Genomic DNA, 24,823 nt, shown 5'->3' with positions numbered 1-24,823 from the left:
AGTTTCCATGAAATACTTGCTTCTTGAGTCACTTGTTACTGAAATTTTTGTTTTTCCCATCCAGTACATCGTAAAAAATGTGAATCCTTTGGTAGATTTGAGAGAATTTACAAAATAGGGGCTGGTTTATGTCTGATTTTTCTAAGCTAATTTCTCAACAAACTACATTTCTGTTTTGAAATACTTTTTCAAAAATACTCTTACAGAGTATATAGCACATACTGATATACATTATCTTTAATAAGGTTGTAATAAAATAATCCAGTGACAAAAATAAATGTACTTAATTTTGAAAAACTTCTCATTTCAGGTACTGGTTTGCTGACAGAATGAAAAATCTAACCCTGGTTTTTCTCAGATGAACTTTATAAAATCCACACATTTCTTGGCTCTGGCAATAAACTTATATAACTTCTCAAAACATGCAAATGATGGTAAATTCTTGGAAAGACAAGACAGAAAGCAAGCTGGCTGAAAATCGTGGCTTACAGTCCATAGGACCTGCTCTCAACTCATCTGTGGGCTTTCTTACAACCCTGGAGAACAGACCAGTTACTAGACAGGCAACATGGTCAGAAATTCATTCAGTCAACGGACCAGAAACTGTTCCCGTTACTGGGGATATGATAGAAAGCAAAGCACAGAAAAGGTCCTTGCCCTCATTTTGTAAATATCACATTATTTAAGTAGCACAGGATGTTATGTTTCAGCATACAATGAAAGTTTATTTTGTAATGTTCAAATTTAATTTAAAAGCTTTCTTTGACATGCACTCACAGCAATGAGATAAACTTAAGTCCTTTATTTTTATGTTCATATCGAATCTAAAAAAATGATGTACTCTGTTATCTGATGGGCAAGTCATAGTCTGCACTGGTGCCTTTCACACTGAATTGCTTTGGGGCCACAAGTCATTAACGTCCTGTGGGTTCTTTCTCTTCTCACTAAGGTATCTCCCTTCCTCCCTTTATGAGCTAACCAAGCACGATTATCACTTCAGTGTGGTTGGTGGCTTATGTTCCTAATCTGAGTTCCTGGTTTTTTTTTTTATTGTTCATTAAAAAACTCAATCACCAAAATTTACTGAACATCAAGTATTCCGACAGATTTTTTTTTTGATTACTCTCTGTCCTCTACAATTTTACATGCAAATGTAGACTCTGCCAGCTCTACCACACTGTGCATCCTGAGGCTGGGATAGGCAGAGAAGGCCTTAGGCCAAATATAAACCCATTATCTAGTTTGGTATTTGGAGATGGTCTTTGTCAGGAAAATGTGTTTCAGATAACTGCACACAAACATCCCTTTATTAAAAAATATCCTCCTGAATTTCTTTGCATTAAATCTTTGCATTCTTAACATCTACATTATGGAAAGGAAGCTAAGACATTTATAACACAGCATTCCAAGTTAATTCCACTTTAGTAAAATAATGAAAAAATTAAGTTTTCAAGAAAATGTTAATAAATTCTGGAAAACCCCACAGGGCAAGTCAAGTGTCTTCTTTAAACTAGAAGACACTGAAATGCCAGAATAATTCTTCATTATTGAATTGTCCTGTTAATAATGAGGTAGATTCATCTTTTATTATTTCATATATTGTTTTCTCAGCTGCCCTAGGAGTAAGTCTCTCACAAGATTTAGTACATTGTAGGAACATAAAAAGTGCTAATAAATGTGATCCCAGTACTTGGGAGGTGGAGGCAGGAGGATCGAGTCCAAAGCCAGCCTGGGCTGTCTCCAAAAACATACACACAAACCAACCCTCTTATTCAAGTATCCTTACAAAATTCTGAAAGTAAGACACACTGCCGCTGTCAGAGAGATTACCTTATATGACATTTGAGGACATTACAAAGTACATTATAAAATAATTTTTTTCAGTCACAAAAGCATTATCATGATGCTGAAAGAATAGTCAGATTTAAGGGAAAATGACTTCTGTTACTACAAATTCCTTTTTTTTCTTTTTTTGAGACAAGGTCTTGCTGTATAGACCAGGCTTACATCTGACATAAGTTTCTCTTGCATCAGGCTCCCCTGCTAGGATTTTAGGTGTGCACTATCACACCTGACTGCTACTACAAATTCTTAAAACAATGTTCAATAAGTAAAACATAATGACGCAGAGCCCAGCCTGCCAAGCGTGGGTATGCGTATACACACCGCATACACGGACATTCCTATACAAGTGCCAGATTGTTGATGTGAACAATTCTCCAACCTACACACTGAGCTGATCTCAGGGAACAACATATATTCATCATGGAACAGTGAGTCCTCACGGACGCAAACATACATCCCCATACCCTTTTCAGATCTAAGCTCCTCGCTGTCCTTTATCAGTTGTTCAATTTCTGATAGCAGTTCCAAGTTCTTCTTCTCCGAGTCTTTTAGTTTACTTAAATAAAGGGAAAGGAAAGAGTCATTAACTTTGATTGCTGGTTAGTGAGCCATGTTGTGTAGAGTGGGGCTTATTTGGCTTACATGTCAATCATGTTAAAATAGGGGACTGCAAACTACTGCAGGGAGGACAGACCTGGCCTACCACCTGCTGCTGTGCACAGTAGGGAAGGAGCTGTGAGAGTTTAAGGATCTCGGTGCCTAAGGTGTTTACTATCTGCCCCTTTGTACAAAATCCTGAGCCAAACTATCTACAAATGTTAAAATCAAAGGTTAATTTTAGAGATGTGTTAGACATTGCTCAGAGACAGCCAGGAAAGTGGAGCATGTACAAAAACATACAATTTGTGATTTGACTTGTAAGCCTGCTTTATGAACAAGTATGTAAACTCCAACATCCTGGGTACAAGAAGATTCTGTTATTCCAAACTAAAACACGAGAATGATATTCAGTAGCTCTTTATGCTGTTTTTTGTTGTTGTTGTTGTTGTTGTTTCAATGCCACACAATGACATTTAACTAAAACATACTTAATTTTTATCTGTGTCACTTAAAACAAAGTCTATCCTTCTGTAGGGGATCCAGACACTAATGGCTGCAGTTTAAGGCCTAAGGCTTCACACCATTAAAAACTGAATTAGTATTTCTTTTCATGCTTTTGGAACCTTTGAAATTCTAAGCTCCCAATGAGTTTCTATCTTTATAGTTTCATTTACACAGTGCCGATGTGGCTATGTTTGAACCCTGCTTACATCCAACAATCATGATTTTTCACTTTGTCATGTGGGTGTCTGGAGTATGACTTGCTCCACTATTGTGACAACTGAGGAGTGTGCTCATTAGCCAACTGCAAGTTTGGTTTTTAAAATAAATAAAGGAGCAAAAATAATTATAATTAAAAGATACTTTCCCATTACAAAATTTATCATAGTAGAACTATTACTTGTAAAAGATCTGTGGTAGAAGTCACAATATTCAGATGATCATATTTTGTTCTGGTCATATGTTGCATTTTTATACAAATATAGTATTACTGAATGTGAGAGAATTTAGAATTTAATAGAATAAAATCTGAGAGTCAACTAAACTTTACAAATAAAGGAGAAAATAGACAGTGGACTATTACCTAATACTACTAATTTCACTTTCTGGAAAACAAGACTGTATGAAAACTGCACCACTAGCCATAAGATTTGAGAGTGTCTAATCCTTTTCAAATCCTTATAACTTTTTCTAGTCATCACTTAAAAAAAATAAAAGCAACAAGTAGGCAATTAAACACGTATCGTCTCTCTCCAAATTTTTAATGAACTTAGAAGTTACTCTAGAAGAATTACAGTCTTTAGTCTTACCATTCTGTGATGATGTGTGATGCTTTAACCTTGTTCAGTTCTTCCTGGATGGCCTGCTTGGCTCTTATCTCTGCGTCCAGAGCTGACTGCAGCTCCAGTCTAGCTGACATATCCAGTTTTGCAAAACGACGCATTTTCCAGGGCATGTCCTGTAAAATGATATGACAGTGTGTTAGGTCCTTATTTTAAGCATTTAAATGTAGTAAATCAAGTGAATTTAGAAGTACCTGTTGGCCTCTAATAACTGAACAGAATAGAAATGTTACTTGTGAAAAGATATCTCTCGTTAAACTCAGAAATAATTGTAAATACTCACACATAAATGAGTATTTTTTAAATAGTTATTTCCAATAATGGTCATCCAAACATATTACAGCTAATAGCAATGTGTCACATTTTCCCGAACTGGAAAAAACCTAAAATGATTTCTCATAAAAACTTTTACAGCAGGGAACAGCCTAGAAAAATTGACATAAACATTCAAGTTTATGATATCGTGTTCAGAGCCTTCTTTTTCTAAAATGATAAGTGAACTGGCAGAGCTTACTGTTGGTCGTGTCCCCAAGCTGGAACTTCTCAGGGCCTCTAATTCCTCAGTCATTTTAGAAGCCAAGGCCTGAAGATACCCTCGTGCATCCTTCTCATCGCTGACCCTGGAGCACACACATACAAAGGCAGAGGAGACGCAGAAGGAAAACCAGTAGAAAAATTTCAGAGAGATATATATGACTTTAAAGCTTCATAAAGAAGTGATAGAAACTTATTAATCTCAGTGTTTTCAGAAATACCATATAGACTGAATATCCTGCACATGAAATGCCTGGGATCAGAAGTGTTTCAGATTTCTGAAATTTTCAGATTTTGGAGAATTTCCATAGACTTTATTGGTTGACCATTTCCGAGCTGAAAACCCCAAATCCCAAATGCTCCCAATTTGAAAAAAAAAAAAAAATGGAAATACCCTGAGTCCTCTGCTCTTCATATGCTTGAATATTTTACCTCAGAGTGTTAGCTTTCAAAGCAGGTGAGAACTCTGAGAACAAGGAATAAGTATGTTACTATCAGACACAGTCAGGTCTTTGCACCCAGGGGCTCTGCATGCACAGATTCAACCAGCCATGGACTAAAGATACCTGAAAGCATCTTTCACCTGTGCTGAATGTGTACTTACTTTCACCTGTCACTATTCCCTCAACAATACACAGCAGAGCTGCTATTTCCACAGTATTTACATTAAGCTACTGTAAGTGATCAAAGGACTTACAGCAAGTGGGAGGGATGCAGACAGTGCAGGCAGATATGGCACCATTTTAGAGAAGGGATTTTGGGGAGGCGTGGGAGGGCCCTGGAACCAATCCCCCACAGAAACCCAGAGGTGGCTGAACTAATTTGTTATCCGAGATACTATCGCATTTTAAGGAATAATTGTTACAAAGAGACTTCCTTGTTCCTTCTGATTTCTTCAGCATACTCTGCTTGAACGTGAAAAGCACAAGTTAGTGTGTAGGACATCATGTAAGAACTGTCACCTCCATCTTTCTTGTTAAGATTTTCTAGAGACCACGCTTAAAGCTTCTTTCCTGGCTGGCATGGTGGAACACACCTGTAGTTTTAGCACTCAGGAGGCTGGTACAGGAAGATTATGAACTCAAGGTCAGCCTGTGCTACATGGTGAGAGCCCTGTCTCTGAATGGGATCAAGGGAAACAGCAGTGTTTTAGGCCTTCCGAAGTCATTTTCAGCTCCACCTTTTGTTATAGTTCACTCATTTTTTGATTATAAACTGGGTGAAAATTAAAATGCTTTTGCTTCAAAAATGTAGACTTGATGATGTGGATATAGATGAAACATTAGTGCACACTGTAGTAACTGCACTGTTTGGACACGCTAAGGTTCCAGTCTGGCATTCTCCTTTCTACACACTGAACAGGCATATTCATAACCCAAAGATAAGTTAACCCAGAGTTCTATAGTCAAGCCAAGATCAAAATATTTGAGTCATTTGAGTAGACTTACTTAAAAACTCAGTGTTTGTTCACTTTTGCTTTTATTTAAAAAGGAAGCTCTTAAGTAAGGAAAAATGGAAAAATGCTTAAACCAAAATAAGAGAACAGGAAACTAAAACTCCCAACAAATTCATTTATCTGTAGACATATAAATAAACTAGTTGATTTGATATAAAGGGTAAAAAAGTTAAATATCAAAAGCTACCTATTTTATTAGAAAATAAAAGCCCTCACCAGATTCTACCTTCTCTGTATAAAACATGCAGATTTTAACAAGCACCATGATGATCATTCAACATGAAGGTCACCAGGCTAAATAATAGAAATCAAGTCCTGGACTTAGAGAGTAGCTGGTAAAACTACATTGCAATCGTTCAAGGTTTTTAAAATGCCATCTATAGACTACTGTGTTGTACTCAGAAGCACAGTAGTTAACTGTCTAAATTTTTCTCAGGCTTTCTTTATCTGTCTTAGAAAGGAATGTCTACAACTAGTCCATGTTTCTTCAGTTCCTTGAGGACGAGCTCTGACTTAGGAGGGGTAATATTTCTATTCTTAGGAAGAAACATCAAGTTTTAAAAGCTGGCGTGGGACACTGTTGAGTTAGGTAGCTGCAGCCCGTAACAGAACACTCAGCAGAGCACAAGCAATAGCTCAGCAATAAAGCCGTACTTTTCAAAGTAACTTATTTTCCATCACAAACAGACAGGTGAGGAGTATGTTAACAGTTTCTTGGAATCCACACCAACTAGATACCTACAAAGACCCATTTTAAAAGAGCACTCACCACTGAATTATTTCTGTGATTTGGGCTTCCCAATGTGCAACAGATTCTTTTTTGTCAGCTAGATCCTTTACCTCTTCTTCTAACTGCTGGTTGCGCACACTCAAGTTCTCATACAAAGTGGTAACCTGAAAGGTAGTTTTAAGACATGGGTAACTCTTAGGACCAGGACTTCAAAGTGCACAGACAGCTGTTGTTACACTGGGTAACTCACAATGTTCCACTCAAAAACACTCTTCATTGCTCCATATCCTTCTTATCACTGAAGCTGATAATAGCAAGCACTCCTCCTCCTCCTCCTCCCCATACTTCTCCTTCCTCCTCTTCCTCCTCCTCCTGTCTCTCTTCTTCCTTCTCTTCTTCCATATCCCCACACACCTCTAGTGGTTCTGTTTCTCTGGAGAAACCTAACTACTACAGGCCAAAATCACGCTCCAAGTCAGTATCTGTATGTAAACTTTTATAGTAAAGGATCAGATAGCAAATATTTTCACATTTGTAAGCAATGTATGGTATCATTACATATTATTCTCCTTTAAAATAACCACTTAAAAATGTGAAGATCATTCTTAGGTTGTAGGTCATATAAAATTAGTCTGTGGGCTAGATTTGACCATAATTTGCAATTTCTCATTCTAGGTTATCAGGAATTCTCCTTAAGGCTTTGGTTTTTTTCAAAGTGCTTGTTCTCAATATAAACTTCTGTGCAGAAATAGACAGGCTGGGTACAAATTGCAAGCTTCATTATTACCCCTCTGCCAAAGGGTGAAATCACTTTATGTACAAACATAGGTTCACAATTCCTACCTCTAACCTCCCTGTCCTTGCAGAAGGAAATGAGGTCCATGCACTATCACTACCAGTACACACCCAGACTGGTATTACAAATAAGGATTCTGAGTCTTATATTTCAGGGTGTGCCAGTCAACTCTTAGAATACAATTTATCAGCTTTTTGTTTCTTTACAATTTTATTGAGGTATAATTTACCTAACATAAAAGTCTCCTATCACTGTTCAATGATCTATATTACAGTTTTGGAGTACTGCTAATGAGAAATTTCCTCTCTGCCTTTTTGCAGCTGATCCTGGTGCCCATCCTAAGTTCTAGGAGTTAATGACTGCCTTCTGTGTGTGTAGTTTTGCTTTTCCTAGAAATTTCCTATCAGTGGAATCATGCAATATGTAGTCTTTGCACTGGTCTTCTCTCACTTATTATGTTCGGTCTCAGTAATAAAGCTCACCTCATTTTCCTGCTTGTATGGATATGTACGTTGCTGATCCATTCACAAGTTGATAAATGGACCCTGTCAATAGCTGGCATGAATGACTGAACATGGCAGCCATTCTTGAGAGTGCACAATAGTATCTCACTTGGTTTTGAGTCACGTTTTCTAATGATGGTGAACACCTTTTCAGGTTCTTATTTGTTATTAATAAATCATCTTTTACAAAACATCTTTTTTTAACTTCTTTAAAAAAGATTGCAGTTGCAAGATTTTAAGAGTTCTTTATATATTAATACGAGTCTTTTAGCAGATCTGTAAATATTTATCTCCATGTGTGCATATTTTTATTTTCTTAATACTGTTTTCAAATTTTGATAAAATTCAATGTGTCATTACTTTTCTCCTCATAGGTTGAGCTTTTAATGCTACTCTTCAATCCCAAATCACAAAGATTTTCTCTTATGTAAACTGTACATATTTCAGCTTATGCTTCTCTTTGAATTAAGTTTTGTATAAGATAATGATCTATGTTCTTTTAGTGGGGCACTGATATTCAGACATCCAACAACATGCGGTAAGATTATCCTTTTCCCACTGAATAGACACTGAATTGATTAGAAAAGTAGCTTAACTCTCCTTTGGCCCAATAATCTCACCAATAAAGTGGTAAGAATAATAGATCATATTTTAGAGCTATTGTGAAATATGAATGAGTTATGTAACTCAGAGGACCTATATGCGGTAAATCTTACCTAAGTATGAGTTCACGTGTTTGGAAGGTTTTGCTATTTGTATGTTGATGTGTCTAGCTTATAATAATTTTAAGACTCCTAGGAATATGGAAAAATATGCATTTTAAATGAAAAGGTTTCTTAGTTAATGGAATATATACATGACTGCAATTATGCAATAATATGAATACAGGCAAACCTGGAAAGGATCATACAAATTAAAATAGTTGTTTTATGGTGATGAGATTATGGGTAACCTTCACGTTAAAAATTTCCCATGGGCTGGTGGAGTGGCTCAAGTGGTAGAGTGCCTGCCTAGCACTGAGTTCAAATCCCACCACTGCCAAACAAAAAATTTCCCACATTTTTGTAATGTTGCTTTTGTGTAAGATAGTAATTGAAAATCAAATTACATGTTTTCTTTCTGCAAACCATATAGTTTTACTCTCTGGCATATAGGAATAATTTTATTTGCAGTAAGTTTCTTTTAATAAAAAACAAAGATTAAGGACTTCTAAAAACATCACCCATTTTTATTGTATTTCTTTAGTTTTTATTTTTGAAATTTAAAAATATGAAAATCACCTTAATAACTGCCATAGGCTTTTGTTGGACAATGCAGTTGTAAAGGCCAAGGTCTCTTCAGCTGGTTCCCAATGGAACCACTGGCTATTCTTGGGGGAAAATAACCACTCAGCCAAACCGGAAGATAAGTGGAAGGACAGTGACGAGGACAGTGATGATGTGGACAACAGGGTGGGCTGAGCTAAGCTGAGTGAGAAGTGAAAGTGAAATGCCAGAGATAAAGCAGAGATCCCAAGCCTCCCCTACTTCTCAAGGAGCGCTTGCAAAGAAACACTGGCTGACCACATGCATTTGCACTCAAAGTGCTACTCATATCCCATACCATTCCTTCAGGCCACAGCAGACAGACTTCAGTGTGCATACCAAGCTTGAGGAAGCCCCTTGCTATGGATGCATTAGATCACAAGAGAGTTTTAATTCAAAGAGTATTTTTTTTAAAAAAAAATCTCTCTAAATAGTTATTTTTGGTAAACACAGCAGAACTCTATAGCTAATAATGAAAATAAACCAAGGATTGAATTCAAAATGCTCTAAATTCAGTTTGGTTGTTTTCCAATACAATTTTTCTTAAACTATAATAAAAGAATTTACTAGGTAGGTAGCTTAGTAACGCTGCACGAAGAGGCCTTCTAGACTCTGCTTATATATATTTTTTACCTCACAGTAATTCTTAGAAAAATCTATCTTATAGATAGAAGTGACATCTGTAGTCATATCATTCAAATACATGAAATAACAATCATGTGACCTATTTACATAAAGGTCAAGCATCGTCCTTCTTATTGCAGTGATATAGTAACGTTCATATACTATATTCATGCTTTAAAAATCCATCTATGCTACTTGCTATTCAGCCACCTCCCACGTTTTTGTACATTAGCTTTATAAGACTTTACAAAATGAACAATAGTATTTTTTCTCAAGTAATTTTCAAACTAACAAGAAAAGTCAATTTTAAAATGCCTTAAGTGCTTATACAGCACTTAAAAATGCTAAATAATCATACAGAAGTGAGAGAAAAGCAGAGAGCTTTGTGAGAACTGAAAAGGAATACTTAAGGAGTACTTACTCCATTTTATAAGTATTTAGTTATGGCCTTTCAATCTGTTATTGAATATAATACCTTTATTGGAGAAAAACCCGGAAGTCGTTTATAAAATGCAATTAGCCACCTTTCTGATTAAAACATAAAGAAGCTTAAGACTTGTGTTGATATTAGGTTTTTAGGGTGGCTTGTTAGAAACTGGCAGGAGCCAGGCAGAATGGCAGCAGGGAGACTTAGGATCTGACATTGTGCTCATACCCAGGACTGCATCTAAGCTCTTTATTACAACTGCAGTTAGGCAGCATCAGTTTCTTTAGATTGCCACCTATCCCAGTATCATTTCCAGTCATTACCAGTTAGTTCTCCACTGCAAACATGAAATCATAGCTGCTTTCACCAGGGCCAGTGTCCACTTAACCTGAGCTTGGCCAGCAATGACAGGGCAAGGGATAAATATGACGGAGAACAGAAAAAAGAGAATGGATAGAAAGTGAAATACAGAGGCTGCAGAAAAGGTGGACTGAATGAGGGGAGACAAGCCACACTCCCTCCAGAAGACTTTAGACCTTGGGATTGTAACTTGCCTGAACCACATAAGCTCTCATAGCTTAGGAAAAAGAGGACATTAGATAAAAAATGCAAGCTAAATACACAATCATGCCCACAGTTTTATTGTGATGTTGAACATCCAGCTTGCGCTTAATACAAATGACATTGAATCACTCACCTTATCAAGCTCACTTGTCAACTTTTTATTTTCTTCAGTTAATAATACTTTTTCGCGTTCATATTGCTGTTTGAACTCATTTTCAAATTCTTCCCTTTCACTTTGACTAACACAATTCAAAACATGAAAGAGGAATTAAGTCAAAGGTCAAGTGAAACTTAATTTTTCCAATAGTTATATAGTAAACCCCCAGAGTTAACTATGAGAGTGGTATCCACACGGAACATGATAACATGCAGTGACAACCTGGTGAAAACGCCTTCCAAGAACTGACAATGCAGTCATGTCAACTGGCTTTTTCACCCACCTAACACATATGTTTAGAGAACCTACAAGGGCTAACACATGTCATAGCCCGTACACAGCTCCTGCTCTCCCAGAGCTGGCATTCCAGTGCAGGGAAGATGGACAATGAGTAAGTGAACTAACCTCAGATAATTTCTATAAAGAAAATAAAATGTAGCATGCCGTAAGTGCTATTTGGGCTGGGGTGACTAATTTAGATGGAATGACCCGGGCAGGTCTTACCAAAGCGAATGAGCAAAATGGATGCAAGCATTGCCATCTGGTTTTACATTCATTAAATTAAACACAAATTTAGTCTGAGACCAAATTAGACATTTTCCCTTGTGCATATGTGTCACAATACTTCTAAAACCCACCCTTAAGACTAGGACAGTCACTGCCTAGCCTCTTCTCTAAATTCATTAGCATTCCATGTGTTTTGTTAGTATTTAGAAATTAATCTATACCTAAATTTAGATGTTTTAAAGATTCACTTTGAAATAATTCAACTTTACAGAAAAGTTACAAGACCAGTAAAGGAGCTCCTGCATCTTCTTTCCAGATCCCCCAGTGATCAACACTTCACTCACTTGTTCCCTCACTCTGTGTGCCAAGTTCACTATTCTTCTGAACCACTGGGAGGCAGCTGGCCTTTAAATATTCCAGACAGTATTTCTAAAGACAAAGACATGCTTGACTTTTGGAAGGAATCTTCCAAATTAAGTTGAAGAATCAATATCACTAAAACACTACTGTCCAAATATATGGGCCACTTCAGTTTTGCCAGCCCCCCACAAGGTCTCCCTCCTTGTCCAGTTCTGGAGCAGTGAGAAACACATGCTCCCCCTTTAGTCCCATCTACTCCACTCTCTCTTGGTCTAGAACAGCTCCCCAGACCCTGGATCTCAGTTTTAAAGACTGGGACCTCTCGTTAGGTAAGGTGACCCTCAATCTCTGTGACATCTATGAGGAGACTCTGGGATCCATCTTGTCTGGAACACCAAAGGAACAATGGCCCACTCTTCTCAGCCATCCCACCAGGAGGCACAAAAGTCCACAGGCAGACAGCAATCAAATCTTTCAGGCTAAGAATGTAGATTCAGAAGGAGAGACAGCACACATGGGATGGGAACCTTTGGGCAGCAACAGATGAAGCTGACAACTGTGAAGGCTTTCTTTCAGGTAGAGGCAGCCTTATCCCTTCCTCCATGGCCCCATAACCGGAGGCAACCCCCTTTCTCTTCATCTTGCACTAGCTTCACCTAGAATACTTACTTCACAGTGGGGAAGGGGAGGGAAGGAGTGACAATTACCCAAACACTTATCATTGTCTTCAGGCCTATGGCAATTCAGACCCCGGCACAAGGCAGATATAGGAATGAACTCTAACAGTGGCAGGGGAGGGGGTTAAAATAAAAGATTAAAGACAGCCAAATGTGCCAAATGGACACAGTAATATGGGGCTTGTGGCTTACTGTGTTTATTCAATACTGAGATAGAGTTTTTTTACTGCTAGGCTGGGAACTGGAAGCTTGGACCTGACAGTGGCCTACGATCAATAAACTTGAGACATGGGGCCCACCCTGCACATGGCAGAGCCCCTGGCTCGGGGAGGTAGAACATCAGAGTGGACTCACTACATGCAGACTGCTCAGCTGCTTAAGAAGACTCAGAGGACACTTTTCTGAGTACAAAATGCCACAACAAGAGCTTTTATTGAAAATAATGACATTCCAGGTTGACTGCTGTTCCAGCTGCTTTGTTTACATATAGCTTGACTGGTTTAAATTCCCATCTTTTCCTTACTCTTAAAAGTCACACTCCTGTTTTCAACAATAGACTTATCTGCTTGATAACACTCACCTACTGTTCATTTGAAAATCTGAGGGAAATACCTCTGACTTACAGACATCCTGAGTAGGCTCGCCTATTTGACTATGCATCTATCAGGAAGTATAGGGAAAGGAAGAGGATATAGGAATCCATTATGAATTCTTGTTCTAGCTCTAGATTGCAGAGAAAACTCACAACCAAACTTCTAACAGTTCTTTCAACATTCTTGGGCTTTTCTCCTTTCTACATCTAGACACAAACTTAGGCATGACATTTAACACCGTAAAGCTATATGAAATGACAGCTGTGGGGACAAGGCTTATTCAAGACTGTTTAGAAGTAAATACTGTTCCAACAGCCTCCTACATGAGAAAGGGAGTCAGTTTTCGAAAATGACATTGTCATGTAGACAAACAGACTTCTGTGCATGGCAGCTCAATGGAGGATGTTAGCAACAAAACGAAAATCAATGTGGATCAGTCCCGGGCAATTTTACAGTTGTTTTTAAGTAAATAAAGAACATGAGTAATAGATTATCATAGAAATCGCCCACACCACTAAATGAATGAAGATAAGTTATGATTACATTATAAATTCAAGGAAAATAAAGCATTCTGTCTCCAGGCAAACATTCCACTTTGCTTATACAGTTACGCTCAGTCCTTCATGACACCCAAGTTAACTGAGAACGAACAACGAAAACAAGGCTGCACAGAAGTCTTTCACAAAAAAAGTACATGAATAGACTGAGCAAAATCTTCATGTGAAACCATTCTTAATGCTTTCTATTAGTATTAAGCAAGCTTAACCCTCAGATTAAAAAAATAATAAAGTCTTGCACGTCCTTGTCTCCCCCTCACTTGACATACTTTGCTACATTTTTCCTTCTTATCACCTAGCTATTCTCTTCCACACCAAAATCTGACTTCTGCCTCCACCACCTAAAAAAAAGTCAAACCCGCTTTCTGGAAACAACCTGGCTTGATGTTACCCATCCAATCAACCCTTGACAGCACGGCCAGCCCTCATAAATGCTGCTTTCTCTTGGCCTGGTGATAGTGCTCTGAATTAGCACAGCCAACTCTGGTTTGCTCTCCGTTGCCTTTGTGGACTCTTTCTATCCTTCCATGCACTCCTGTGTTTTTCAGAACTTTGTCTCAGGTGCTTGTCTGCTCGCTTCAACCACTCACCTGGCTTCAATCATCATCTGTTATGCTGACAACCTCAGCATCCCTGAAGCCTTTGTGAGCTTCAACCTGCCAGCTCAACATCTTCCAAGCCCCTCACATTCCATACACCCAACTCAACACACAAACAGGTTCCTGCCCCTCCAGCCACTTTCACCTACGCAGATAACACCCACCTTCTCTTCCTTTACTGTAGGGAAAAAAAAGCAAGACTGTGTAAGGCCAATCTCTTAATTTATGCATTTCCCTAGGACTTTTTTTCTTGTGGTACTGGGGTTTGTCTCTCCTGAATCATTAGATAATTTTTATCAGATTACAAGTGTGCCATTATTTCTTTAAAAACATACATAAAAGACAAACAGCAAAGTAACCTCTTTCAGATAAATTTCTCCTCCATCTACTATCCATTTCATTGCTTGCTTTTGTGGTAACTTCAAGTGTCAGCAGTGCTACCTACACTCTGCTCACTTAATCTCCTCTTGTTCCCACTGTGGAGTCTCTGCCCCCTACTTCCCTACTGAAGTTGTTCTAATCAAAATCACCAATGATCTTCAAATTCTGAACTTAAACGCCACTGCATGGTACTTAACTTTCTTGGCTCGGACCTCATCTTACTTGATTTGCTTTCTTCATCAGGGTTCTAGGACACCAGACATGCCTGGTTTCCTTCCAATTAGTCCTGGTTCTCTCTGTCTATCTACGTTACTGCTTCTGCCTCACCTTCCAACTTCTGCAGACTTGTGAGCCAGACTCTCAGGATGGCATCCTCACCCAAGAAAATCCAGGTGGTCTACAGATTTTTTAAAATAATACTTTTTTGTGTGTTACTGGGGACTGAATTCAGGGCACACTCTCTGCCACTTGCCTAGTGGCAAGCCTGGCATGCCCCAAGCTATCTATAAATCAGCCTACTTCATATCCAACTGGATGTCTAATAAGCACTGCAAATGTGACTATCTGAAACAAGCTCTTGGTAGGTAATTTCTCATCCCAAGCTTCCTTCTCGTGTAGTCGTCTCCTCTAAATGGTAACTATCACCTGTCAATGGCCTGGGTCAAAAACCATGTTGCACTTGATTCTTTCTTTTATTCCCACATCACATATCCAATCCACCAACCAACACCATTATCTTTGTAAAGGACATTACAGGGTTTTAAATGTTTGTTTGCTTATTTGTTTTGGTAGTGCTGGGGTTTGAACTCGAGGCCTCACACTTGAGCCACACCTCCAACCCTTAAAGGACATTGTATTTGAACATTTTTACTGTCCTTTTGCCACAAATCTAGGCTAGACCAACTACCTTCTGCCTGGACTACCACACACCTTCTAGGCAGTTTCATTGCTTCCGCTCTTATTTAATTCGCAGCCAGCAGCCAGGAGTAATCCTGATAAAACACATGTTAGTACTTGCACTTTTCTGCTTTAAATCTTGCAGTAATTCTCTGCAAGATTCACTCAAGTAAACACTGAGCTAATCAGCCTGGCTCCTGACCCCTGACTTCTACTATTCTGCTCCTTACCTCTACGTCACCCACACTGGCCTCCTTACTACTTTTTGAACAGACATGTTCTTCTCTATGTTGAATGCTCTTCTCACACAACAATATAAATCTCTCCCTCTCCCTAACTTTCCAAAGAAATCAATTCCTCAGTGTAATTATCCCTGGACAATCACTCTCTCATATGTGTACGGGTGTGTGTGTGTGCATGTGCATGCATGCGTAAATTTAATCCTCCCATTAATGTTTCATAGCCATTTCCTTTTCTTTCTTTTTGGGTAGTACTAGGGTTTGAACTCAGGGCCACATGCTTGCAAGGCAGGTGCTGTACTCCTTGAGCCACACTCCAGCCCTTTCTGCTCTAGTTATTTTGGAGCTGGGGTCTTGCTTTATGCCCAGGCTGGCCAAACTACTTTTATTTTAGACTTCCTGCCATAGCTAGGATGGCAGGTGCATGCTACCAAACCCAGCTCTTCTCCCATTGAGATGGGGTCCCACAAACTTTTTTGCCCAGTCTGGCCCAGAACTGCAATCCTTCCAATCTTAGTCTCCTGCGTATTTTGGGATGACAGGTGCACACTACAGTGCCCAGCTATTGGTTGAGATGGGGACTTGTCCATCTCAACTGTATGCCTGGGCTGGCCTCAGACTGATCTCTCCAAGCTCAGCCTCCCAAGAATCGGGGAGTACAGACGTGAGTCACCAGTACTCAGCTCATTTCATATATATATATATATATATTTTTTTTTTTTTTTTTGATTGTTTGTTCTTAGCACTGATCATGATATCAAGTGTTTTACATTTTATTTTCTTTACTGTCTTCTGCCACACTAAAAGAAATCTCCACAGGATGGGCATCTTTTTGTCTGTTCACTGCTACATCCAAGAGCTTCCAACATAGCAGGTCCTAAAATAATTTTGTTGAGTGAACACATGCATCAAGCTGAGTAAACTGGGCTTAGAATTAAGCTGGGAATGACAGTAATATACACTCAGTTGCCTGAAACCTGAGTATCACTGAACATTTCTCCTGCCAGGTCCCATCTTCTCAGTACACTAGTGAACCCAGAGCACTTTTTCCCCATCTCACCCTCCCTGCCTGAGGCCACCACCTTGTCTCTCACAGCTGGATTCCTACCTCCTCTGCTCCTTCCAAACCATTCTCACACAGTAGCAAGTGATTGCAAAATACAACCAAAGTCATGTCTCCTTCTTTCCATGGCCTCAGGATAAAGTGCAAGTGCCTCACATGAGTTCAGGATCTTACCTTCATTTTCCTTTCCAGTATGGCTCTTCAGCACTCCCATCTTTCTATGTGTCCACCACAGCAAGCAGCGTTTAGCTAGTCAATGTGCCCTGCTTCTCTTTGTCCTGGGATCTCAGAACATTCTGCCAGCTCTGCCTGGACACTTTTTTCCACCTACTTCTTTCTCATTCCTTAGGTCTCAGCTGACAATTAGTTTTATCAAAAAAGCCTCAATGTACCAAGGTTACTTTCTGTGCCTGTCCTATATGTGCACCTGGCCTTGTCCTTCTTGCTTTCTGGCCATGTTTATTGTAATTTTCTACTCACAAATCTTGACTTTGAACTCCTTGAGAACTATAATGTGTCTGTGGCCTGTGTAGCTCTAGAACTTTATGTACAATGGATACTGAATAAATATTTATTGGATGAGTAAATAACTTAATTCTTACCTTTCTCTCCTAGTTTTTTCTAGTTTGTCTTTCAAAACCATAATTTCTTTGTTGAGAGCAAGTTGCTGGCCTTCTGAATCATGCAGCTCTTTCTTCAGATTTTTAATCTCATTTGCATGTATTCCTTCTCTTTTAGATATTTCTTCTTCATAAAAGACACTTTTCTTTTCCAAATCAGTTTTCAGTTTAGTTATCTCTTGCTGATGTTCTATGCTGCATATTCCTGGTGAGTAACTAATTTGTTTTTGCTACAGAAATAATAAGAAAAGATTAGTCATTCTTTAAGAATAGCAAAATAATGAATAATATCTCCTTTTTATAAGGGACAGGACATAAAACTACATATCATTTTGTATATTCTCACACAAAATGTATATTTAAGACTATTATTTCTCTGCCATATGTTGCAAATATTTTCCTCAGTTTATATTCCTTGACATCTGTGTCTTTGTGGCTATTTTTTTTAAAGCCAACTATATAACACCAAGTTATATAGTTACCTGAACTTTCTGTAGTACTTACATGACTTATAGTTTTATATTTAAATTTCTATTTAGAATTTTGATGTATTTGAATATTTGATTTATGGAGTGAGGAAAAATCTAACTGCATCTTGTATCTGATAAGGAACAATCAGAAAGTTTTAAGCAAATTCATATGTTTCAGAGATTAAAATGGGGAGGGATGGTAGGGCTAGACAATACAAAAGAAAAAGAAAAGGGGCTTTTGCAGTAGTCCAGGAGAAATGACAAAGGGCTAACCTAACACCTCCTTCATGTTCACAGTAGGAAAAAGGTCTCTTGGCTTTCAGGTAGGACACTAAAGAAGAGGAGAGACTTGATTAAAAATCTACCTCTTTTAGAAATTGGACTGAAATATCCTCTCAGTCATGAGAGAGAAGAAATATAAAGTCCACAGGCTCTTCCAGCTGCTGCAGAAACAAGCTTAAAAGAGATGAGGGCTGCAAAGTTTCCTTAGCTTTTCCCTTTCCAGAGGCTCCTTGATTTGTTCTCCCCCTTTTCTTGAAGCAAACAGCAATAAAACTTTTACAGCTAAGAGAATGGATGGGTTTGGCTGTTTTGACAAGGAGGGATCAGGAATGGGAGGACACAGTGTCTTTTTTAGAAGCCAGTCAGAAGAGCCAAAAACAGGTAATTGTAGTCGATTTAAAGCTGAAGGGAAAATGTCCTAGCTTCTTTACATGTGTGGCATATAATTTAAAAAGAACAAAGGAATTAATGCCGACCCAAGAAAGTGCCTGGGGGTGCCTGCTGTAGCATTTAACCATTTATTATAAACACTCATCACTGCCAGACACAGATCGTCACATGGCCTGCGAAACTCTGCTTAAACTGAGAACAGTTGGGTCAGGCAAGTGGAATTCCTGCTCTTTAGCATCTCTGTGAACTGATGCCTAGAAGGCCACACGGCCCCGGCCTCTCACCTACACCATGTCATGTTTCTAGTCACTCAGGAACCTTTCTGCTCTCCTGTTCTGTTAGCTGGTTGTTGGGATGGCAACAACAGGTGCAAGAAATTTCCAGAAAAATTCCCCTGAAACCAGACCTAACAAAGATACCACCAATTAAAGTTATAGATGCTTATCACATTGATTAAGAATGTAAAAAGACAAGTAAAATGCTGAAAAACAGAATTAAATCATATGAAAAAAAAAACAAGCTGCCACGAAACAATGGGTTTAACTGTGGGTAATGAAGGTAATTTAACATTATCAAATGTATTAATGAATGCATTATTTTGAAAGATTAAAAATCCAAATGATTTTCTTGAGATACCCTTGCCCAAAAGTATCAGATAAAGTCCTACAATAAAACCTTAAGAGTTCTTAAGTCTTGAAGGTTTAAAAAAGTAGTCATCTCAAGCTATCAGACAAAATAATACTTAGTGGAACATCAGAAGTACATCTAGTAAATTCAGAAACAGTATCAACAAAAGGGTGTCTTTGTATTGTCACCCTTGTGTATAGCAATTTTAGACGTTCTGTCTATCATGTGAAAAAGTTAACAGACAGGAATAGTAGAGACAAGTGAAAATGTCATTTCCATGTAATTATTCACCTAGAAAATATGAGTGAATATACTGAAGTGTTAGAATTGATAGAGTAAAGTAAGACAAAAGTATAGGATAAATCAAAAACACTTCTAGATACTAAAACAATCAATAAGAAAATATAATGCAGTTTCATTACTAGCATAAACTCAAACAAAAACTACCATATACTAACACACAATGAGTAATTTCTCTGAAAAACCTACAAGTCTTTATAAAAGGTTTCAAACAAAGTAGAAAATACCAAGTACTTGAAAGGGAAGATAAATGTACATGCATTCAGTATTTTTCAAATTATCTTTCATGTATTTTAACGAAATGATCTTTTTAAAGGTGGAGGAGGGCCAGGCACAGGAGGGATGTCTGTGGCCATGAATAAACTTCTAAAAACAACAAAGTACATCTCAAAAAAGGAAGGGGTAAAGGGAAAACCCTTTTTGATGTTAAGACCCATATAAGTCTTTAATAAAGTATGACAACAGATCTCCACTACAATAAATTTAATTCGATATAAAAAGCAACTTTAGTCAATGAGGAAGGCATGATTAATTAATAAATGGAGTTAGAATAACCAGCTAGCAATGAAAGAACAAAGAGTTCTCATTTTATACCATTTAGCAAAACAAATTCCAAATGATTAAGGAAGTAAATACTTTTTAAATACCACAGAAACATCCAAAAGAAAACAAAATTAAATAATTACAAAAACTCTAAGAAGAAAAGGAGAAGCCAAGCTTTGAAGCAACAGAAGGAACCACTGAGGAAAGAGAAAATAATTCTTTTATAATTTTAAAAACAAATAACAGCAAAATTAAAGAACAAATAATAAATTTATATTACAATTGCTGAAAATATGAAAAAGAAAATATTCTACTATGTAAAGAATTTATCTGAATTGATAAGAAAAACATTAGGACTACAAAATTAAATGTACAAATAAAGAGAAAATTTACCAACAGAATATATGATCAACAAACAATCCATAATAAGTCAAGAAATGCAAAAACCAGTTGCAACTTTTTGGATCTCTCATATTTGCAGACCTGTGGAATACCACAAATGTCTTAAATACCACAAATGCCTTAAAATGACTTGCTAATTTCATTTCTACCTATTCTAAGAGAATGACACAGAAAAAGCATGGCATAAAAGAGTTGGGAGTTACAATCTTACAAAGGTCAAAATAGCCAAAGTTTAATTGTAGAGAACCATGTGGATAGTCTTCTTAAATATTTAAAATCATTAAAATTATGTATGTGCCTTTTTTTGTAAGTAAAAATGCTTACTACACTCTCAAGTGAAAAATACAAGTATAATGGGTTGAATTGTCTCCCCAAATTCATGTTAAAGACCTATCACCAGTACTTCAAAATGTGACCTTCCTTAAAAATAGGGTCCTTCAGAGATAATTAAGTTAAAGTGGGGTTATTGGGGTAGGCGCTAATCCAACATGAATGCATCCTTATAAAAAGGAGAAATGTGACAGAGAGATATGTGCAAAAGGTTCACTTGGTATGAACACGAGGCAGGGCTCAGGGGATAGATACACTGACAATTTGGGGAACGTGCAGGAGAGGCAGCAAGCCTCCATGAGAAGCCCACTCTGACAACGTGCCGATGCTGACCTCTGGCCTCTAGAACTTGGAGGATAAATCTCAGTTTTTTAAGGCACTCAGTATGTGGTGCTTTGTATGAGCAACCCTAGCATACAAGTGCAACCCAGCTAAAACAAAACAAAACTCTAGCAATATTCAGTAAGTATACAAATGAAAAATAGTATTTAAAAAAAAATTCAGAGATATAATTCATATACCACACAAAACACCCACTTAAGGTATAAAATTCAATTAATTATTTTGGGTATTGGTATGTTGCATTATTAATTTTTAAGCAGTAAATATATGTAACATAAAACCTTCCAGTTTAACCATTTTAATATTTTTATTTTATAGGAAAACTAAAGAATGATTTTATTTAGGAAAGATGTGGGCAAATGACAGGTAGTTCACATACTATTACACAGAAGGAATGAAAGAATTTAGATACTGTAAGGAAATATAGGCCCCAAAAGTGACCACTTGGAGAGGATCTGGCCAAGAGATTCTTTATTGCTGGGTAGAATAGGGGGAGAGGGAGGGAGAGAGAGAGAGAGAGAGAGAATGAGAGAGAGACTTGAGGTAGGACTGTGACCCTGGGAGGCAGGACTGTGACCCTGGAAAACAGAAGCTTAAGGGTGCAGTAAGAACTGAAACCTATTGGCGCCATTATTGCCAACAGATACCACAGTGATAAATTTCCACACAAGTAACAGGCTTGTCCTACAATGGAATATTTATAAACAAGATGTCTTGTACTAGTGACCAGTTATAGCCAAGTAGGTTTTCTAAGTTCAAGAGCACTTAAAATCAGAGATACCTTTTAAAAGTAGACATGACAGTTGCAAGCACACCACTCACTCACTTAAAACTTCTCAGCAAGTGCTACTCTTGGGTAAATATTTTTTTTCCTAAAATTATTTTCCCCCATGATGCAGAATGTCACATCCTATATTCCTGGTAGTAATCACACAGAATTAAAAGCCAACCAACCAAAACAGTATCATTCTTTCTATGGAGTGTTCTTAGAAGAAGAAAGCGAAATTAAAGTTGCAGACATCTTGTGTAACTGTTGAAAAACAGCAACGCAATCCTAAGATATCATTCTTGCAATACAAAAAGGCATGGCTCATGGAACCAAAAATCCAAAGCTACAGCAGTCAAGTGTCAATTTTGAGAAGACTGGCAAGGTTAAGACACTGTCAGCTCTTGTCTCTGCTGGCTAGTGCAGAGTTGATACGTTTTCTCAGCATCTGACAAGGCTGCAGGCTGCAGCTGGATGGCATGCAGCCTCTTCTTTAGGTCCTTGCACCTGGTCTTGGAGACAAGCTGACTCTGAATTCTCATTCCTCATGATGTTCTCTTTACTGTCCCCACTGAAATGAACTTTCTTCTTAATTACTGAGGATGGAAGACCAAAAAGATCTGGACTATCTGCCAGAGACAGGAACTTGTGTAGCTCTTTACCAGGCTTTCTGTCTGGCCAGTTTGTCTTCTGCTAGTCTCTCTCAAACACAAAGTTCATGCTCCTTTTGCTCCAGTCTTTCCTCTCTGGCTTTGAGGGCTGGCTCTTGCTCTCTGTTTTTCCTTTAGTTTCAGCTCACCCAATACAGGGCTGGAATCCTGCAACTTTTTAGGCTCTCCTAATCGCCACCCTCTCCTCTCAAGATTTCCTCTTTGTTCTTCTGCAACCACATCTGCTATCAAAAGGTTCTGAAGAATTTCTTCAAGTGAAGGTCGATGTTAATCCTTTAAACTTAATATCCTTGTAATAATGTCATCAATTCATCAGAGTAGCAGTATGGAATTTACCAGAATTTGCCTTCTCTAATCTTCCCAGCTCATTCATTTTGGTTAAAAGCTGTAAATGGAGGCATGAAAGCACACAGTTCATACAGCAAACAATCTAGTGACCAGATATCTGATTTTTCATTATAGGACATGTAATTTAATTTGTTCAGGAGACAAGTATTAAGGTATGCCAACAAATGTTTTTGCAAAACTTGTATTATAATTTAATATTCTAGCTCTTCCAAAGACTTCCAAGCTTGACATTTTGCTTGCCATCCAGAAAGACACTGGCTGGTTTCAGATCCCGATACAGCACAGAGAGACCACTATCACTTCGTCTGTGACATTCCTTTAGGGCCATTGCCCACTGTCATCACTTGAAGAACAAATTCTTCTTCTAAGTATTACCTTTCCTTGGATACCTTTATAATTATGCTAGCCAGGTCCCCCACTTCACAATCCGGACAGTGTTTGGATATTACAGTTCATGAAGCAAATTCACTTCAGAAACAAGCACCTGTTTCTGAACTTCTGTCATGAAGCCATAGTCAAGTTCTTTCCAAAATAATATCTTGCTGTTGCTCTTCTCCAGATCTTCTGGCAGCAGCCATAGGAGCCCATGCTGATGGTGTGGAGCACTTCATGATCCTCCCCACATTTTAAGTATACAATTTAGAGGCATTAATTACATTTGCTATGTTTGCAAATATCACCAATATATCTTTCCAAACTTTTCCATCAGTCCAACAGAAAAATTTCTGTTAATCATTAAGAGTTAACTCCCTATTTCCTACTACCTGCACATTTCTAATCTGACTCTATGAATTTGGTTATTCTAGATAGTCCATGCAAGTGGAATCATGGATTATTTGTTCTTTCTTTCTGGCTTCTTTCTCTCACCAAGGCATTTTCATGAGCGAGCCACACTGCAGCATACAGGTAGCATAAAGCAGGAGTTTACTTCTTCTGATAGCTGAATGACAAGTCACTGCATGCATACACATTTTGGTTATCCATCTTGGGTATGTCAATACTTGGGTTGTTTCGACCATTTAGCTACTGCAATAATGCTTCAACAAAACACTGGTACAAAGTAAACATTAGTGTCTGTTTTCAGTATTTGAGGTTTATACACAGACCGGAGATTGTTGAGTCCTATGGTAGTTCCGTGTTGAGATGGAGTGTTGTGAACGTTTTTCCCAGGCTGGCCTTGAACTGCAATTCTCCTGATCTCTGCCTCCTGAACTGCAATCCTCCTGATCTCTGCCTCCTGAGTAGCTAAGATTACAGGTGTGAGCCACTGTGCCTGACCAGGGGCTCTTTATATAACCTGGATATTAATATAGATATTAATATATTACCAGATGAATAATTTGCAAATATGTTCTTGTATTCCTTAAGTTATCTGTTTACTTTCTTGTCAATGTCCTTGGATGTAACACTCACACATTTTTGATAAAGTCTAATTTCTTTAGTCCCTTGTGCTTTCAAGGCCATTTCTAAGAATCACTGCCAAATCCAAGGTCTGCCAAGAGTTTTATTATTATAGCTCTACGATTAACATTACTCTTTTTGCATTTGTATTTTTGACAAAATACTACTTGTCCCAACAAATGTGTTGGGATAATATCCAGTTATAAAGAGCTTATAAACCAGAGTTGCAAGGTGTAGGATCAATGCACAAAAAGCAGTTGTGTTTGTAGAAACCAGCAACGAATAATATGCAAAAGAACTTAAGAAAGCAATTCCATTTTATATTAGCATCTGAAAGAATAAAATACCTTGAAATGAATTTAACCAAAAATGATATCCAGTTATCCCAACACATTTGTTGGGACAAGTAGTATTTTGTCAAAAATCAAGCAGTACTTTGATGCATATGGTACATTCTTTTATTTCTGGACTCAATTATATTTCACTAGTCTATCTTTCTGACCTTATGATTGGACTACACTGTTTTGATCAACTATGACTTTATAGTGAGTTTTGAAATGGAGAAATGTGAATCC

At 37.9% G+C, this 24,823-nt stretch overlaps 1 protein-coding gene and 1 pseudogene across 18 annotated transcripts in view; both read right to left on the bottom strand.

The window, feature by feature from the left end:
• Cdc42bpa (CDC42 binding protein kinase alpha) overlaps nucleotides 1–24,823 on the bottom strand; it is a 226,305-nt gene that overhangs the window by 58,500 nt on the left and 142,982 nt on the right. For 16 of the 18 annotated variants that reach the window (XM_074048826.1, XM_074048831.1, XM_074048819.1 and 13 more), the window contains 6 exons: nucleotides 17,359–17,606; nucleotides 10,860–10,965; nucleotides 6,548–6,672; nucleotides 4,303–4,408; nucleotides 3,756–3,904; nucleotides 2,310–2,401 (listed from right to left, as the gene is read on the bottom strand). In XM_074048826.1, coding sequence (XP_073904927.1) covers nucleotides 2,310–2,401; nucleotides 3,756–3,904; nucleotides 4,303–4,408; nucleotides 6,548–6,672; nucleotides 10,860–10,965; nucleotides 17,359–17,606 — 826 coding nt within the window. The remainder of the gene's footprint in view (nucleotides 1–2,309; nucleotides 2,402–3,755; nucleotides 3,905–4,302; nucleotides 4,409–6,547; nucleotides 6,673–10,859; nucleotides 10,966–17,358; nucleotides 17,607–24,823) is intronic. The other 2 variants (XM_074048820.1, XM_074048821.1) reach the window with 1 other exon arrangement.
• Nucleotides 20,316–23,456, bottom strand: LOC109690757 (serine/threonine-protein kinase Nek2 pseudogene; annotated as a pseudogene).

This window comes from Castor canadensis, chromosome 11 (genome assembly GCF_047511655.1).
Source record: "Castor canadensis chromosome 11, mCasCan1.hap1v2, whole genome shotgun sequence".
Lineage (NCBI taxonomy): Eukaryota > Metazoa > Chordata > Mammalia > Rodentia > Castoridae > Castor > Castor canadensis.
This window is presented reverse-complemented; position numbering and strand designations above follow the sequence as displayed.